At 40.7% G+C, this 20,706-nt stretch overlaps 1 protein-coding gene across 1 annotated transcript in view; it reads right to left on the bottom strand.

Annotated features, from left to right (window-relative positions):
- LOC126108376 (uncharacterized) overlaps positions 1-20,706 on the bottom strand; it is a 128,710-nt gene that overhangs the window by 15,443 nt on the left and 92,561 nt on the right. Inside the window, exon 6 of the mRNA XM_049913589.1 lies at positions 1,764-1,813. Coding sequence (XP_049769546.1) covers positions 1,764-1,813 — 50 coding nt within the window. The remainder of the gene's footprint in view (positions 1-1,763; positions 1,814-20,706) is intronic.

The raw sequence follows: 20,706 nt of genomic DNA, 5'->3' as shown, positions 1-20,706 counted from the left end.
TTCTTATGACATTATGGGAAGTTTCATGGTTGTTGCCTTGCCAAATGTGGTCACAACTGCGATGAAATTGGCTATACAGGGGCCTGAACCAAACATAATGTCCATTAAGAGAGAAACAAGTAAAATGTTGTGCAGCTACTGTACTGGCAGGTCAAGAGGCCTGAAAAATGAATTTCAGAAATATTTTGGAGCTCATGTAATTGGAGGTTAGTTGCAGATCCTGATAGAGGGAAGAAAATGGATCCATTGAAACCTGGATAAGAAGTGTACCATGGTTTTCAGTTTTACAGGCAGATTCTGTCTTTAATTAATAGTGGCTCCATGATCATGAATTTGGAAATCAAGTATCCAAGCTCTCAAACAAAGCTGGCATTGCTTTCTTTGTGACAGATTTGTGTTACATTATGGAACTAACAGTCATCTGGAGATGGAGATGGTCTAATATATATGCCTGGAAACATTTATCAAAGTGAGACTAAATTATTGTTCCTTTAGAAACTGGAATGGTAGTGATTTCCTAACTTTCACAGCTTACAACTGTTTTGGCAAGGTTGTTGGGTACATTTGCAAAAGCAAGCAGATGGCCAAACAGAGACTGTTGGTAACATATGTTTTCAGTCCTGTGGCCAAAACTGGAAATCTCAAGACCTTTGGTGATATAATGTATGTTAAACTTTTGCAGCATAAATAGCTACCTCTGATCTCTACTGTCTATTTGTGTTCAGAATATAATTCTGCTGTTATCCACCACATGTTAAAGATAAAAATCATCTCCAAATAGCAGGTCTGAGTATCACCTTCCAGCATCTATCCATAGTCTCATTGATTTGATTCATCACTGTCATGTGATGTTTGCTGGACTGACCGTTCCCAACAGTACAAAATAATTGTTCCAAACTATCCACATGAAACATCTGTTATGAAGCACCTGTAAACAAAAGTGGCACATTGCTTCATTTACAACCAGAAGGCTAATTCACCAGCAAGAGAGCAAATGTTTTAGAAAAAAATTTGCTTTGACTACCTAGAAAGTTACTAGCCTTCTATGGCCATGTAGGCTTCCAAGGCTAGAGACAATTGTCATAAAAGTTTTCTGAGTGTGGTGCTGCATCATAATTTTAAAAAATTGAACTGGAGAAAAATATAGTTTTTTTTACACTATGACATGGTACCATACTCAAAAACTTGTATTTAAGTAAAGAGAAATATAGTAGGTATACCAGATGATTTTCATATTTAAATTATTGGAAAGGATAGTCTGTCTCCTGTAACATGCAAACACATCTTTTATTCCAGAGGTTTGTCTTCGAGACCTCTTGAATTAGAGACATATCCCACATGGGTTGCACAAAGCAGCAGGTCTTCCATTCATATTCACAAAACTTGTGGCACACTGCCCCACCCATTTAATCTATGTTGAAGATACAGCACAGAAAAATTCTATCTGTAGTTTCATTATTAAATGAAACTGAGAGAAGTACTTTATGTCCACAACTTTGCTTATTCCATTACCATCTATTTTCCACTGTTGAGTTAATGCAATCAAGTTTTATGTAAGGTACTGCTATACAAGGAATTTTCTTCAGAGGATGTATTATTAAGTAGTTAAAAACACACAAACAGATGCAATATACATTTGAAGAAGATTAGAAAGTGGGATTGTTTAACATTTCCGTAATAAATGCAATAGGATTTATTTTTACTTGGTATACTATAAATTGACATAAATAACATTGTGAAGCTAGCTTTCTAAGTTATCTTACCTTAAATCATATGTATTTTCTATCATGTCTGAATTCTGCTGCTGTGATGGCTGAAAGGTAAAATACATGTGAATCATAATTTGCAAAACAGATCAATAAATACCCAACCACTGTACATAATCCACTTATTTTTAAAATGAAATTCATTTGAAGTTATTCTACATAAGGTAAAAGGACTGGCTCATCAAAGTTGTGGTACTCCTTAATGTTTCAATACACAAAAAAAAAAAAAATTCCAAAGGCACATATGACTCACAGCATAGAAAATACACTGTGAGTAAATAACACACTTGTATCCCTGGGTATAGGGACAGAGATGAGAAGGGGAAACTCTGGAATGAAGGAGTGCAGTATCTTGTCAACACTGAGGTCACTTGAGATGGAACATAAGCTCAAATTGTTTGAAGGATGGGAAAGGAAATTGGCCATGCTCTTCCAAAGGAATCATCCAGGCATTTGCCTGGAGTAATTTAGGGACATCAAGGAAAACCTAAATGCCCATCAAAGAAATCAATCCGCCCAGTCAAAGAAATCAATCTGGCAATCACAATTTAGCAAAATCACAGAAAACATAAATCTTGACAGCTGGATGCAGATCTGAGCCACTGTCCTCCTAATTTGTTAGACCAGTGTGCAAACCACTGCACCACCTCATTTGGTTATGGAGTCGAGAAACATGTAAAACCATTACAGGTGAGAACTGGAAGATGTGGGAACTGGAATGTGGGGGGGAGGGGGAGGGGGCGGTGGTAAAATTTAAAGAAAAAAATGGACCCAAAATGGTGAGAACAGCTAAAGACAAAATTAGTCCAATGAGTTCTTGAAACAGTACCACTCAAAAGACACAAAAAAACACAGTAGTGGAATGAACAGTGGGAAAAGGCATTAATTACTACCCAGGAAACATGCTTGATAAAAATGGTGGTCCTAAAAAAGAAGTGACAACTTTATTCACTTTAAACAAGGTGCCAGACATCAAAGACAATACGGGCATTCAAAAGAAAGTTTGAAATAGAATAGCAACCACTAAATGAAGAGGAAATCCAAAAAACCAATACCAGGAACTTCCATCTAACTTTGAAGTAAAGCTTCCAAACTTTTCAACCACCTAACTTTTGCTTCAAGAATGGAGTTGGAAAATTAACCCTAAACAACCACGAAAACTGTCAAATACTGTCAAGCTATGTCAGGAAATTGTTAAATTGTGAGGAACCAAGAGAGAAATTTCTACAACAAAATCTAGGATGCATTTACACATAATCAGAACATCCCAGCATGGTTGAAATGTAAAATAGCATTAAAGATCAGAAGAAAGGCCCCTGGGAAGTTCAGTAACTGTTGAAGTGTGGAGAGCTGCAGATGCTAGTCAGTCAAGAAGCAACATTGAGGCTTTCAATAGGTCTGGGAAACAGAAGCTATATCTGGAAATTTGAAAACATTAACTAACCAAAATCACAAAAAGGGCCAAAAAACTGACCCCCTACACCTATAAAGGAATTTTCTTTTTACTAGGGGCTTACAAAATTATTTCAAAGTTATTATAAAACAGGCTGGAAAGCCAACTGGAACAGCAATTGTTAGGAAAGTACCAAGGAAGATTTAGAAAAGAATGATCATGTTAGGAACAAATTTTGAATCTGAAATTTATAATCAGGTATAGAAGAATGAGAGTCAAAAGCATTTATATATGTTTTGTAGACTTAAAACAAGCATATAATTCAATTGACAGAGAAACATTATCCAACGCTTTAAAAGAGTTTGGAGCTGACAACAAATCATTTGCAGTTATAAGAGACATTAAAAACTGCAAAATTACATTTTTAGGTGAAATCTTCATAGCTTTTGAGAGTGAAACTTGTGTGTGTGTGTGTGTGTGTGTGTGTGTGTGTGTGCGTGTGAGAGAGAGAGAGAGAGAGAGAGAGAGAGAGAGAGAGAGAGAGAGAGAGATAGTCTCCACGCAATTTTGCACTAGAAAAGATAATCAATGAATGGAGGAAAAGGTCAGAAGAAGAAAGAATTTAAAAAATCATAAGTGGCAGAAAAGGGGTAATCCGAGAACTGATGGATTGGCTTTTGCAAATGATTTTTCTATCTTAGTTGAAAGCATAGCAGATACAACAGTGCAGATAAATCTCTACTAGTGAGAGCTCCAAAAGCATGGCAGACCTATGCATATATTCTGAAAATAAATAAATCAAATACCAGAGTATTTAACACATGCAATGAAGCAATGAAATACAGGGAAACTGGTTACAGAAGAATAAAGAAGGTTATAAAATTTAAATATCTGGGTAAAATAATACAATCAAATGCTCTGGACAATTTAGCAGGGTCACAGAACATGGAATTAGCTTATCATTTATCAAAAAATCTGCATAACAGGAAATCTTTGTCCATAAATGTAAAATTCTGGCACTACAGTCATTAGGCCAGAATGCATTTATGATTCTGAATGCATTTTGGTGTCTACAGCCAAACAATTAGTGAAACAGAAAAGGAGAGGGAAATAGGGATATATTGCTCCAGAATATGACAATGGGAAATGGACATTAAGAAGTAATAAAGAAGTTTGTGAAAGAATGTAATGAATATTAGGAAAAATTAGGAAGAGAAGAGTTTTATTTCATGGACACCTAAAAAGGTTAGATGAGAAAAAAAATAATTTTTTTTTAACTTTGGTGGAAACACAAAATCTGTCAATGGGGAAATTTCATGTACTAAAAGTCAAAAGTCTTCCATGTTTCTGGAAGGAAATTCTTACAGACCTCATACAGAGCCACTTAGCATTAGACAATTTAGAGAGTTGTGGAGGTCTATGCCACCATAATATAGAAAGTAGTAGTTTTTCTGCAGACATACCACATGAAGGAAGATTGACGAGATTAATGTCAGTGAAACAGTGTTATTAATGAGATGGAATCAAGCTCTTTACTATTTCTGTAATACTGTTACAAATACATGTATTCCAGTAATTAGTATTGATCGTATCCAGCACAGTGCTGTCATGGAATCACTCTGCATTGGCCAGATTGGCAGTAGAAATGCCTTTCAACTCATTAACACAGCAAGCAGCTAATACACCAAGGCCTGGAACAACCACATCCTTGATAATATTCAATTTAGTAAACCATGAAAAAAATGTGTTTTCAGTTGTAGGAGTTCTGATACACATAATGATTTCAAATGCTCTTTCTGCAGCATGATAGTATACATGAATTTGTGAAGCCACTGGCATTTGGCAGTGAAATCCTACTGTTGAGAGACCAGTAAGTAATGAAGTCAAAATTTTCACTGCAAAGGCTTAGTCTGGAGGTAGAATTTCACCACAATTGATGTCTTCACACAACATATTCTGACTGCTTGGTTGACTTGGGGAATGGGACCAAGCAGCTAGGTCATCAGTCCCATCGGATTAGGGAATGATGGGGAAGGAAGTCAGCTGTGTCGTATCAAAGGAACCATACCAGCATTTGCCTGAAGCAATTGAGTGAAATCATGAAAAACCTAAACCAGGATGGCTAGATGCGAATTTGAACTGTCATCCCCCCAAATGTGAGTCCAGTGTTCTAACCAATGTGCCACCTCACTTGGTAATATATTCTGAAAGAAAATCTACATTGTGATCAGTACCAATGAAAAAATATCAGGAAGACTGTAGAATGCTGCTGTCATGTGCAATAAGATGTGTTCTGAAACAGACTGTCTGACAGTTTGAAGATGATGAGATTTGGTCAAAGAGCAATGAGTACTTTTCCACATCCTCCTCAGTACTGAAGACTATGGTACAATCCCTGACTGACTGCCTTTGTATTCTCCACATACCCTTCTACATCTGAGAACTCAAACCCATTTAGCCATAGTTACAACAGGCTTGTCATCTGATGATATATAACTTCATTTTTATCTTCATAACATCAAAAAAATCATCCATAATCTGTAGTGCTGCTGTGAGAGGAAACCTGCCATTAAATCTCATAACAGGTTCCCATAATGTGGAACAAAGAAGAAATAATCAGTATGTGAGACCAAACAGTAAACTTGTAATTGGTGATGTCATTCATGGTTTGCCTAACTGTGTCTACTTTCTGCTTGATTTAAAATAACCTAAATCTCCATCCCTTTCATTCAAAGATGTCGTAAGAAGCTGGCATATGATCTACAGTTGCTTTCAGAAACACTCTGAAAGAAACTAATGTTAACAGTCTTTAAACTAGAAGACTCGGTACTGCAATAAAGTGTCATTATGCAAAACCGAATTGTTTTAAGCAATGATGTATCAAAAACAATTCTCACTTAGTTACTCCAATTCTTCCATTCTGTACTATGTGATGAGAAAAATAGAAGATGTAATTTGTAGTCTAAAACAATAATTGTCTCGAGTTGAATTATTCCCAAATGCTGTGTTATGCTGAGATGGAGCAACTCATGAAATTTACATCTGTTGCTGAATTTTTGTTGTTGAATCAAATCAATTTTCTGCATTGCTGCAATATGCAGAAAAGATCATACTTGTCTTTTTTTATCACACTACTCTCTGTTTAATTTCTCATGTAATTTTTCGAAAATGATAGTATGTTTCAATCAGTGTAATCTCTTGTGTTTATCTTCTATCCCTGTCACTCTAAGCCACAGAATCAATGTGTACCTTTGTCTAACACAACAGCCACAACCAGATCTCTCTCAATGTGAGAATTATTTAAATATCAGGGAAAGAGAACTGCAGAATATGAGAGATGTATTGGTGTGTTGTTCCTTCGTACCTTTCAGTACACATGATGTTAGCAACAGAAATATACCAACCAGAAGCGTCATTAGTTGCATGATGTGAAGTGTCTGCCTCTTCATGATCTTTGCATATGCTAGGAAATAAACAGTGAACAACCTATTATGGATTATATGCCTCTTTGTAAACAGTGAAATATTTGTGGCAAGGAAGAATATGAATCTTATTAGTCCTTGGTCACTAGCAGCACTTTAAGCTGTCCTCTTAGGTTCCTGCCTCACCACACATTCAGAATTTCCCATATACTCAAACATAAACAGCTAAATATTTATTTCATTCTTCATTTTGTAATCACACAAAATGTAAATAACATGGAATATTACAGAACATACTTGTATTAAATTTGTAAAAAAGGTCCCACATTGTATTAGCAATGCTAATATGAAAAAAGAAAAATTTTTATTGAGCAGGGAGCAAAAATACATCCCTTAACTTTGCAACCCATGACCTTACTCATTAGACTAGGGCTGTATTGTGATATTTTGGCTATGGTGTTGATTATTATACTTCCTCTCGAAGGTTTATGTTGTTGATGCATCATAAGGTGATATTTAATGATAATAGTGACATGTTTGTGATAAATTTTCAATGAGCTCTTGCCTTGAAATAGCAAACTGTAAGTTATAGTGAAAAACAGCTAATGGTGTCTGCAGCATCAAGTCAAAGATAGTACATTATTATGGTGTAGTAGTCTCTGGCCGTAAATGGTAGTGGTGTGTTTCTGCCATTAACTTTTACTTTCCAGCCATGGCTTTTATCTATTAAACTAAGTATTAAGCCACTAGATGGTAGGATCAGCTGCTGGCTAGCAGGATAGGATGATGGCTAGCTCACATGCTGAATCTTTCACACAGTGTACTATTCGGCACAAAAGCTAGCTGGCTGTCTTGACTCTGAATGGCAAGGCACACACGCCGGGCAAATTACAGTCTTTCTCAAACAAATGTAAAAGAAACTACAATATATGATCAAAAGTATCCGGACACCTGGCTGAAAATGACTTACACTTTGTGGCGCCGTCCATCAGTAAAGATGGAATTCAATAAAGTGTTGGCCCACCCTTAGCCTTCATGACAGCTTCCACTCTCGCAGGAAAACATTCAATCAGGTGCTGGAAGGTTTCTTGGAGAAAGGCAGCCCATTCTTCATGGAATGCTGCACTGAGGAGAAGTATCAATGTCAGTCAGTGAGGCCTGGCACAAAGTTGACGTTCCAAAACATCCCAACGGTGTTCTATAGGATTCAGGTCAGGACTCTGTGCAGGCCAGCACATTACAGGAACATTATTGTCGTGTAACCACTCTGCCACAGGCTGTGCATTATCAACAGATGTTCGATCACATTGAAAGATGCAATCACCATCCCTGAACTGCTATTCAACAGTGGGAAGCAAGAATGTGCTTAAAACGTCATTGTAGGCTTGTGCTGTGATAGTGCCATGCACTACAACAAGGGGTGCAAGCCCCCTCCATGAAAAACATGACTACATCATAACACCATCGCCTCCGAATTTTACTGTTGGCACTACACACACTGGCAGATGACACTCCCAGGGCATTCACCATACCCACACCCTGTCATTGGATTGCCACTTTGTGTACTGTGATTTGTCACTATGCACAACATTTTTTGACTGTTCAACCGTCCAATGTTTACACTCCTTACACCAAGTGAGGCATCGTTTGGCATTTACTGGCATGATGTGTGGCTTATGAGCAGCCGCACGACCATGAAATCCGTTTTCTCACCTCCCACCTAACTGTCATAGTACTTGCAGTGGATCCTGATGCAGTTTGGAATTCCTGTGTGATGGTATGGATAGAGGTCTGATTACGAGCCTCTTCAACTGTTGGCAGCCTCTGTTAGTCAACAGACGAGGTCAGTCTGTATGCTTTTGTGCTGTATGTGTCCCTTCACATTTCCACTTCACTATCACATCAGAAACAATGAACCAAGGGATGTTTAGGAGTGTGGAAATCTTGCATACAGTGACACCCAATCACTAGACCATGTTTGAAGTCCATGAGTTCTGCAGAGTGCCCCGGTCTGCTATCTCACAATTTCTAATGACTACTGAGGTTGCTGATATGGAGTACCTGGCAGTAGGCGGCAGCACAGTGCACCTAATATGAAAAAGTATGTTTTTGGGGGTGTCCAGATACTTTTGATCACATAGTGTATATATATGTGATGTCTATTTTTTAAAATATGTCCAAAAGAACAGACACAATTTTAATCAAGTAGTCACTATGAATTATGGCACAAAGGAATTACAGACATTAGCTGCAAGTTAAAATCAATGGGAAAAGTTCAAAAATTTGTGCCAGACCATGATTCAAACCTGGGTTTTCTGCTTAGTATCAGTAGGCACATGCTCTGACCACTAAGACATCTCGCCACAGTGGTCATTGCAGCTACATGGACTAGCACACCTTCCATCTGATTCAAATTCTCAACTTATCCACACATTACTATTTTAGTGCCTCTTAACCATTATCCTCAATAGAATGAAATTTTCACTCTACAGCGGAGTGTGTGCTGATATGAAACTTCCTGGCAGATTAAAACTGTGAGCCGGACTGAGACTCGAACTCGGGGCCTTTGCCTTTCGCGGGCAAGTGCTCTAATGACTGAGCTACCCAAGCATGACTCACGCCCCGTCCTCACAGTTTTACTTCTGCCAGTACCTTGTCTCCTACCTTCCAAACTTTACAGAAGCTCTCCTGTGAACCTTGCAGAACTAGCACTCCTGAAAGAAAGGATATTGCGGAGACATGGCTTAGCCACAGCCTGGGGGATGTTTCTAGAATGAAATTTTCACTCTACAGCAGAGTGTGCGCTGATATGAAACTTCCTGGCAGATTAAAACTGTGTCGTGCTTGGGTAGCTCAGTTGGTAGAGCACTTGCCCGCAAAAGGCAAAGGTCCCGAGTTCGGGTCTCGGTCTGGCACACAGTTTTAATCTGCCAGGAAGTTTCATATCAGCGCACACTCCGCTGTAGAGGGAAAATTTCATTCTAGAAACATCCCCCAGGTTGTGGCTAAGCCATGTCTCCGCAAATATCCATTCTTTCAGGAGTGCTAGTTCTGCAAGGTTTGCAGGAGAGCTTCTGTAGAGTTTGGAAGGTAGGAGACGAGGTACTGGCAGAAGTAAAGCTGTGAGGATGGGGCGCGGGTAGCTCAGTTGGTAGAGCACTTGCCCGCGAAAGGCACAGGTCCCGAGTTCGAGTCTCGGTCCGGTACACAGTTTTAATCTGCCAGGAAGTTTCATTATCCTCATTACTCATGACATACTCAGTTCCTATAAGAGTTTGGGTCTGTGTGCATCCACACTGAAGAGATCATTGGCCGTCATTACCTGCATTATAAAGGGCGCGGCAGTCAAACCTGCATTTATTGTTAGTGTGTGGAAGTGTTGGAAGTAGTGAGGGGGGTGGGCGACGGGGGTAACCAAGGTCACCACTGCACTCCCCAACACAAAGCATTTCAGTAGCCATGTAGCAGCGGACTAAGCAACAACGGTCATTTGCTAAAAAATGTTCTACCAAAGCAGTACCTGTGTAGCCGCTCAGCGCCATTTCTGGGAAAATTTTCAAATTAATTGCAATAGGCCAGTGCCTCTATAAAAACTTGGGTTGTAAACTTTGAAAACACTGGTGAAACAACAAGGGAAAGAGGTGACAGAGCAAAGACAGTGCATACTCCCGAGAATGTGGAACATGTAAGAATTTCTGTGGGAAGAAGCCCCAGAGATCAGTGCATAGACAGTGTGTTGCACTTGGAATTTCTGACAGGAAAGTCTGAAGGATTTTGAGGTTAGACTTACATCACCACTCATACAAAATGTAAATGGTTAACACTTTGAATAATAACGACTTCGTGGTCTGACAGCAATTCTGTGGAAGTCTTTCACAGTTGACTGAAGAAAATGAGAAGCTTGTTCACAACCTCTGGATGAGTGATGAGGCAAATTTTCACCAACTCCATGAAAAAACCCTGCACTCAACCAAGGTAAAAGTTTGGTGTGCAATGTCCTCATCAGGAATAATACGCCCTTATTTTTTTGAGAACAAAAGAGGGCAATCTGTTACTATGAATGTTGAGCACTATTCAACAATGTTACGGACATTCTTCATACCTCAGTTTCGTCAATATGCAGCGAATGATGAAACATTTTTTCAACAAGATGGAGCAACAAGTCACACAGCCTGCATGAACACTAATGTCCTCAATGAAGTTTTTCCTGACTGGGTGATTTCCAAGAATGGAGTGATTGCTTGCCCTCCCCACCCCCCTTCCAGCCAACCTTAAAGCTTGTGATTTTTTTCTTATGGGCTTACCTTAGGAGTGAAGTGTACAAAGAAAGACCTCATAATGCTGGTGATCTCAAAGCAAGAATGTGGCTGGAAAATGAGATATTTCCTCAGGGTATGCTCTATCACATGATGGACAGCTTCGTAAATCGCCTGCAAGAGAATGCCGTGATCAAGGATGCCACTTTGCTGATCTCATTTTCAAACAATGAAAAAAATCTGCATCTGTGTTTATTTTACACTCATTTAAGAAATGCAGGTTTGGCTGCCGCACCCTGTATATGTTTTCATCCAGCAGCCACCATGAATTAAGACACAAAGGAATGAGAGGTGTTGGCTATGAGTGAGCATTGATTTAAATCAATGGAGAATGTTGAAGATTTGTCCTGGACCAGGATTCGAACCCAGGTCTCCTGTTTACTAGGCAGATGCTTAGTGTATTCATCTCTTGGTCTCCCCCTACGATTTTTACCCTCCACGCTGCCCTCCAATACTAAATTGGTGATCCCTCAATGCCTCAGAACATGTCCTACCAACCGATCCCTTCTTCTGGTCAAGTTGTGCCACAAACTTCTCTTCTCCCCAATCCTATTCAATTCTTCCTCATTAGTTATGTGATCTACCCATCTAATCTTCAGCATTCTTCTGTAGCACCACATTTTGAAAGCTTCTATTCTCTTCTTGTCCAAACTATTTACCGTCCACGTTTCACTTCCATACATGGCTACACTCCATACAAATACTTTCAGAAACGACTTCCTGACACTTAAATCTATACCCTATGTTAACAAATTTCTCTTCTTCAGAAATGCTTTCCTTGCCATTGCCAGTCTACATTTTATATCCTCTCTACTTCGACCATCATCAGTTATTTTGCTCCCCAAATAGCAAAACTCCTTTACTACTTTAAGTTTCTCATTTCCTAATCTAATACCCTCAACATCATCCAAGTTAATTCCACTACATTCCATTATCCTCGTTTTGCTTTTGTTGATGTTCATCTTATATCCTCCCTTCAAGACACCATCCATTCCATTCAACTGCTCTTCCAAGTCCTTTGCTGTCTCTGACAGAATTACAATGTCATCAGTGAACCTCAAAGTTTTTATTTCTTCTCCATGGATTTTAATACCTACTCCGAATTTTTCTTTTGTTTTCTTTACTGCTTGCTCAATATACAGATTGAATAACATCGGGGAGAGGCTACAAGCCTGTCTTACTCCTTTCCCAACCACTGCTCCCCTTTCATGTCCCTCAACTCTATAACTGCCATCTGGTTTCTGTACAAATTGTAAATAGCCTTTCGCTCCCTGTATTTTACCCATGCCACCTTTAGAATTTGAAAGAGAGTATTCCCGTCAACATTGCCAAAAGCTTTCTCTAAGTCTACAAATGCTAGAAACTTAGGTTTGCCTTTCCTTATTCTTTCTTCTAAGATAAGTCGTAAGGTCAGTATTGCCTCACGTGTTCCAGTATTTCTACGGAATCCAAACTGATCTCCCCCAAAGTCAGCTTCTACTAGTTTTTCCATTCATCTGTAAAGAATTTGTGTTAGTATTTTGCAGCTGTCGCGTATTAAACTGATTGTTCAGTAATTTTCACATCTGTCAACACCTGCTTTCTTTGGGATTGGAATTATTATATTCTTCTTGAAGTCTGAGGGTATTTCGCCTGTTTCATACATCTTGCTCACCAGATGGTAGAGTTTTGTCAGGACTGGCTCTCCCAAGGCCATCAGTAGTTCCAATGGAATGTTGTCTACTCCGGGGGCCTTGTTTCGACTCAGGTCTTTCAGTGCTCTGTCAAGCTCTTCATGCAGTATCGTATCTCCCATTTCATCTTCATCTACATCCATAATATTGTCCTCAAGTACATCGCCCTTGTATAGACCCTCTATATACTCCTTCCACCTTTCTGCTTTCCCTTCTTTGCTTAGAACTGGGTTTCCATCTGAGCTCTTGATGTTCATACAAGTGTTTCTCTTATGTCCAAAGGTCTCTTTAATTTTCCTGTAGGCAGTATCTATCTTACCCCTAGTGAGATAAGCCTCTACATCCTTACATTTGTCCTCTAGCCATCCCTGCTTAGCCATTTTGCACTTCCTGTCAATCTCATTTTTGAGACATTTGTATTCCTTTTTGCCTGCTTGATTTACTGCATTTTTATATTTTCTCCTTTCATCAATTAAATTCAATATTTCTTCTGTTACCCAAGGATTTCTACTAGCCCTCGTCTTTTTACCTACTTGATCCTCTGCTGCCTTCACTACTTCATCCCTCAAAGCTACCCATTCTTCTTCTACTGTATTTCTTTCCCCCATTCCTGCCAATTGTTCTCTTATGCTTTTCCTGAAACTCTGTACAACCTCTGGTTCTTTCAGTTTATCCAGGTCCCATCTCCTTAAGTTCCCACCTGTTTGCAGTTTCTTCAGTTTTAATCTACAGGTCATAACCAATGGATTGTGGTCAGAGTCCACATCTGCCCCTGGAAATGTCTTACAATTTAAAACCTGGTTCCTAAATCTCTGTCTTACCATTATATAATCTATCTGATACCTTTTAGTATCTCCAGGGTTCTTCCATGTATACAACCTTCTATCATGATTCTTAAACCAAGTGTTAGCTATGATTAAGTTCTGCTCTGTGCAAAATTCTACCAGGCGGCTTCCTCTTTCATTTCTTAGCCCCAATCCATATTCACCTACTACATTTCCTTCTCTCCCCTTTCCTACACTCGAATTCCAGTCACCCATGACTATTAAATTATTGTCTCCCTTCACTATCTGAATAATTTCTTTTATTTCATCATACATTTCTTCAATTTCTTTGTCATCTGCAGAGCTAGTTGGCATATAAACCTGCATTACTGTAGTAGGGGTGGGCTTCGTATCTATCTTGGCCACAATAATGCATTCACTATGCTGTTTGTAGTAGCTTACCCGCATTCCTATTCTCCTATTCATTATTAAACCTACTCCTGCATTACCCCTATTTGACTTTGTGTTTATAACCCTGTAGTCACCCGACAAGAAGTCTTGTTCCTCCTGGCACCGAACTTCCCTAATTCCCACTATATCTAACTTTAACCTATCCATTTCCCTTTTTAAATTTTCTAACCTACCTGCCCGATTAAGGGATCTGACATTCCACGCTCCGATCTGTAGAACACCAGTTTTCTTTCTCCTGATAACAACATCCTCTTGAGTAGTCCCCGCCCGGAGATCCGAATGGGGGACTATTTTACCTCCGGAATATTTTACCCAAGAGGACGCCATCATCATTTAATCATACAGTAAAGCTGCATGCCCTCGGGAAAAATTACGGCTGTAGTTTCCCCTTGCTTTCAGCTGTTTGCAGTACCAGCACAGCAAGGCTGTTTTGGTTATTGTTACAAGGCCATATCAGTCAATCATCCAGACTGTTGCCCTTGCAACTACTGAAAAGGCTGCTGCCCCTCTTCAGGAACCACACATTTGTCTGGCCTTTCAACAGATACCCCTCCGTTGTGGTTGTACCTACGGTACGGCTATCTGTATCGCTGAGGCACGCAAGCCTCCCCACCAACGGCAAGGTCCATGGTTCACGGGGGGTGGGGGGGGGGGGGGTGGGGGGGGAGAGGAGGATTAAGAGAACTACTGAAATAATTACAGCAAGAGTTTACATTGAAAAATAGCAATCCCTAGCCTTCTATACTGATTTCCTAACTTAACGTTAACCATAGTTGCTACAATGACATCACCATCACTAATCCCCGTCTCTATACTGACACAGTCGATAAGGTCTAGCCCGTTTACAACTATGAGGTCTAAGATATTTCCATTCTGTATGGGCTGCCGAACCAGATGCTCAAATCAGTTTCTACAAAAATGTTTAAAGGTTCTTCACAGTCCCATCTATCTGTATCCACTGCAATGAATTCATAGACTTCCCAGTATGTACTCTGTGCATTAATGTTGTTTCCAACTAGTATTGCATGATCTGGGTATTTATGCACTACGGGCCACAAACTTTCTTTGAATGAGTCTAGGACCGTCACAGCAGAATTGTCTAGCAATTAACTTGGTTTCACTTAGACCTGTTGTATCAAACAAGATAACTTCACTAGGACAATGAAGTTTGAACTCGATGGAGACAATATTTTTGTCACCTGCAGTGAATATGCCCCTTCCCACAGCACATCATCCATTTTTCCAATGTACAGTCCATAACTCACTGAATACCTCAGAGCTTTCTACTTCAGGTTTCACTCAGTTCCGTGTCCCAAGAACAATGTGAGTGTGAGAACTTTCCTGGAGAGCAGTAAATTTGAGAACTTCATTACGAATACTTCGACAATTCACTGATAACATTTTGAGAGTCAAAGTGTCCTTATTCTGAACACAGTTTGATTTCCCTTTCTGCATACTGTCTGGCAAGTGTTCATCAGTGCTCCTCAAACTGAAGTGTCGTCGACTATCAAAAGTGGCACAAGTATCGATCTACACAGAGATACTGCACAGCAAATTGGTATCTTGAGGTGCCAATGAGATGCTAGAAAGAAGCCATTCCTCCTGTAGTTCTGAGGTGCCACTGCCACACCTCTGCCCTACCTACTTCCAGGAAGTTCCTGTCGGAGTAACATCGCCTATTCGCTGTAACACAGCCTGTGTCCATCATTGGGAGGGGAGGGGGGGGGGGGGGTGAAGAGACTTCCATCTCCTATAAATTGTGCTTACACACCAACGCTATCAAACCATGTCAACGAGTGTCTACGAACTTGTGTTTTCTAGTTTCTGTAGTGATGCCAAAGTATGGACATTCTGAATTTGTATCAATTTGCCACTTAGTAATCATGGCTCATTTGGTGTGTTCTGAACCACAAGTCCATGTGTGCAGTTGCATAGCTACAGCTGAGCCTGGTGAGCAAAGATAAGTTTTGTTGTAATTAATAAAGTATTACTTTTTCAGAATGTTCTGATTAACTGTATTTTTACTGGCCACCTCAGAGTCCAAAAAGTTGGTCACAAATAGTAAAGTGACACTGAGGGTGTAGCTCGCAATTGGCTCAATGTGGCATATTGTGTAACTAACCTTCTCTTGCAGCAGTGCTAATTTTTGGTTTCAGTGTGTTGTTCTATTGAGTATTCACAACATCTCTCCCAGATATACAAGCTATACAATTGCTGGGACAAAGGATTAAACAATTATTAGAAGTACTGTAAGGAACTGTGGCAGCACCATGACTGCCACTCCAGCCTGTTCAGTGGGAAACAACAATCAGTTCAAATGCCTAAATTCAGAGTGTTTCTGGTACAAAGTGAAGACTGGGCCGATTATGTTTTGCACTTGGTGAATTTCAACACCTAAAACAGGTAGCCATCATATTTACCATTTTCTCTCTGCTGTTGCCTCAGATATATGCCAGTTGGTAGTAAAACTGTTTCTTGAACACCAACCTCATGAGTTCCTCTATGACGAGTTTGCTGACAAACTGTCAAAATCACTTTGCATCAGAAGTGCATGTAGCAGCTACCCGTTATTAGTTTTTCAGATTAAAACAGCAGTCAGGTCACTTTTACAAACAGTGGGTAATAGATCTTTGTGCCCTTACTAGACAATATCACTTTCAGTGTTAATGTGGGTTAAATTACAGTGATATTATGATGAGAGATGCAATTACTCAGAACCTGTCTGATTCATGTATCCATGCTGGCATAGTAAAACATTCAAACCCTAACATCAGAACAGTATTGTCTATTATTGATTCATAGGCCATTGTCTATGTAACTTAGAATGATTCTCAAGCACCACCAGGCCACGGGGCAGCCTGCACAGTTGTGGAAGTCCTGCACACATGCTTTCAAAAACATGATAAGGCACAGTGCCTGTGCCACAAAGCCAAGTGTTTTGCATGTGGCAAACAAGACCAAGTCAGTATGTTTCAATATAGATGGTGTTTGGCAGCTTTCACATCCCTTGTCAGACAGTGATTCTAATGAGGTGTACGTTGTGTCTGCTGTACAACAGTCTGCCGATCCAGTTGTTATTTCATCAGATCACCAGAATACAAACTCTGAACTTGTCAATTCTCAGTCCAATAAGTCACACGTTCAGTTGTGTGTGTTCAACAAGCACTTAATTTCCAGTTAGATACTGGTGCTTCTGTTACTCTGCTCAACCATGCTACATATGCTTAGTTAGGCAGCCCACACCTTCAGCAACCATTTAACTCATCAACATACAATCGACAACCTATTCCAATGCTTGGAGTGTGTAGTTTACCGGCCAATTTCCATGGTACTACTAAACCCGTTTTAAAACAGTGTGCTCTCAAGAGTCTACTGACATTTTGGGCAGGGACAGCTTTGATCTTTTCAAACTGTCAATTAAAAGGAAAGTGCTACAAATTAGTCCATTTGGGTTTCTGGCAAATATTAATGCATTATGTGGCATGTATAGTTCTCCGTTCCATGGTAGTTTAGGCAAGGTCCATGGGTTCTAGGACTATGTGACATTGAAAGACAATGTGCAGATCAAGTTTTTTTTGAGCTCATCCTGTCCCTTACACATTATGGGACCAGGTTGCTGCAGAGTTGCAGCAGTTGCAGAACAGTGACATCTTCAAGCCAGTGTCAGCCAGTCAATGAGCATCACCACTGAAGATCCTTACTAAACTGTTGGTTGGTTTGTGACTATTTGGGGACTTTGAATCAACTGTCAACCCACAAACTGTTGCTGATTCCTTTCCATCGTCATGCCCTCAGAACCTGATGGGCAAATTAGCTAACAGTTATTTGTTTTCAAAAACTGATCTGCAGGGGGCCTACCTGTAACTGCCTTTAGATAAAGAATCAAAGAAGATTTTTGTCATCAACACAAACAAGAGGTTATTTCAGTTTCAGTGGTTACCATTCAGTAGCACTTCTGCCTCAGCTATTTTTCAAAGGTACCTTGAGCAGCTGATGTTGCAATTACCTCCTTGTTCTAACTGTTTAGATGATACAGTTGTTTCTGGCTGTAACCAGCAGAACACTTACAAAATTTAGGGGCATTGTTTCAAATGTTGTCCAAAGTGGAACTGACAGGCAATCTTTCTCAGTGAAATTCAGTAACTTGGGCACATTATTATTGTGCATGGTATTTATCCATCAAAGTTGCACTTAGCGGCCATTTACAACTTGCCTGCACAAACCAATGTGTCAAAATTGTAGGCTGTAATGGGGAAGCTAACTTATTACATCCATTTTATCATGAATGTCACTCAGGCTGTGGTGCCTCTGAACTTTTTGTCATGAAAGGGTGTTCCAGTCATATGGTTGGCCGAATGTCAGACCACTTCCCAGCAGCTGAAAGATGCACTACAAAGTAATTGGTGTTTGGTGCACTTTGTCCCCAGCAAGCCTGTCATTCTTGCAGTAGATACCTCATATTATGGCATTGGTGTGGTGTTGCCATACTGAGTGGTGTCCAGTGACAGGTCAGTTGTGTTTGCATTAAAGACAGTGAGCAAGAACTAATGCAACTACAGCCAAGTTGGAAAGGAGGTGTGGGCTATCATTAATGGGATCATACACTTTTATAAATACCTGTAGAGCCACTGCTTTCCTCTAATTACAGACCACAGACCACTGATAGCTCTGTTCGTGTACTCCCAGCCTGTCCCAGCACATACTGTGCAGAAGCTACATCAGTGGCCCCTTCTCTTGTTCAATTACCAGTACGAGTTAGCATATTGGCCCACTACCAGACACTCCAATGCTGACCTCCCACTGAGGCTCCCACTGGCTCCAGTCCTGTGTTTGATTCCTCCAAGGACTCCTGTCATCACACTAATTCAGATCATACCCAGCTGCTTTGAAATTTTCCAGTCACTTTCTGCCATGTAGCACAGATGGCATCAGACCCAGCATAGCAGAAGGTACTAGAGTTTGTTCGTCATGGGTGGCTGTGAAGTCTGATGGAGACCCACAATCTGGTGGTTCATCACTACTTTGTTAATCAACATTCGATCTCTTTAGAAACGGGTGTCCTCCTGATGCACACTGATAGAGGCAATGCAAGAGTCATCGTTGCTCCATCAGGAAGTTCTTCAGCTGTTGCACCAAGAACAGTGGGGAATTATCTGCAGTGCACCATCAGTATGGTACCATGGTACATGACCAGGAATGGCAGCACGAATAGAGGCCATGACTTTACAGTGTGTAGTGAGTACAGAGTATCTGTCTGCTCCTCAACATCTTGACAGACCTTGGCAATGCCTGAACACAGATTTTCCTGAGCCATTCTGGAACATATGCTGGATAGTGGTTGTTGGTGCATACAGCAAGTTTCCCTTCACTGTTCCAATGAAGTCTACCATGTCGGTCAGCACAGTATCAGTTCTTACATTGATCTTCTGTACTGAATGCTTGACTGAGGTGACAGTGTCAGATAATGGACTGCAGTTCATGTGTCATGAGTTTGAACGGTTTTGTGCAGAAAATGGTATTCAGCACGTCCTTACAGCACCCTTCCATCCACAGTAGAATGGTGAAGCTGAATACTTCGTAAGGACCTTCAAATCACAGATGGACAAGTTGTGAGCCAACCCCAGGCTTTTAAAGTTTTCCTACCATTGTATTGCTCCCTGTCCAAAGATCGGAAGTTACCAGCAGAGCTCCAGCATAGTCGATGCCATAGGACTCTGCTCCATTTGCTACAACTGCCACATAGACTTTATGTAACTCCTTCTGAGTCACAGTTTTGGCCTCAACAACCACTGTTCTCTCATGTGCTTGGCAGGGGTCGCAGATGGGAACAGGGTGTGGTGTCTGAGATGTTATTCTGTTCTAATCACATCATCCATGGCCTGACGGGGTTGCAGAGGCGACACAGGATGTAGCTTCAGCCAATACATTTGGGAGATTCTGCCTCTCACTTTCTATTCACAGATCCAGCACATGCAGCTGCCATTGCCATTGCCACTGTCACAGTTGCAGATGTCACTTCCAGATGCATGACTGAACTTTGCAGCAAGTGACATTCTTGGATGTTGACATGCTGCTGCTGCTGCTGCTGCTGCAAGTGTTGCACTCATACTGGCAGCCCATGGTGCTGCTAGCAACAGGATCGCACCCAGTCACCCAGCTGGATGCCCTGGACAGCTGAGATATCACGTTGAGGAGCTCGCCAGTCACATCATCTGCCTGTGCACCTACAGCCACCAATGTGCACCTTGTGGTTGGTCTCCCAGTCGGTGTTTCCAGGTACATGCGGTATGGACATTGGGGTGCAGGCGGGTGCTCAGTGCCAACTGAAATTTTGGCACCCACCTCTGCAATTGCATTAGCACTACATTCTCCCCCCCCCCCCCCCTCCCATTGTGTTTCATCTCCATCCCAACACCAGGGTGGATGTTTGGGTGGAGGCATGCAATGTCATTAAGTATCTAGGATGCTGCAAGAAGAAGTGACCACTGAACAATTACTGGACAACAAGATTCCAATGATATGCCAGGAAGAAGCCTTGCCTTCTGCAGTTTTGAGGCACCACTGCCACACCTCTGCACTGAAACAGCAGCATCAGAGGCCAGGAGAGCAGTCCTGTTTGAAGTCACATCCTATCCACTTGCAGGAAGTTCTTGTCAGTGTAACATCATTGTCCACCTGTTCACCATGATACAGCCTGTGTCAATCATTGTAGAGTGAAGAGACTTCTGTCTCCTGTGAACTGTGCCTATGCACCAATGCTTTCAGTACTGTGTCAACAATTGTCTGTTAACTTGTGTTTTCTTGTGACTAGTGAAGCCACAGTATGGCCATCCTGAACTTGTATCAATTCCCCACTCAGTAATTATGGCTTATTTAGTGTGTTTTGAACTGCAAGTGCCCA

The sequence above is a fragment of the Schistocerca cancellata genome, chromosome 11 (assembly GCF_023864275.1).
Source record: "Schistocerca cancellata isolate TAMUIC-IGC-003103 chromosome 11, iqSchCanc2.1, whole genome shotgun sequence".
Taxonomy (NCBI): Eukaryota; Metazoa; Arthropoda; class Insecta; order Orthoptera; family Acrididae; genus Schistocerca; species Schistocerca cancellata.
Note: the sequence above shows the minus strand (reverse complement) of the source record. Positions and strands in the feature narration are given on the sequence as shown.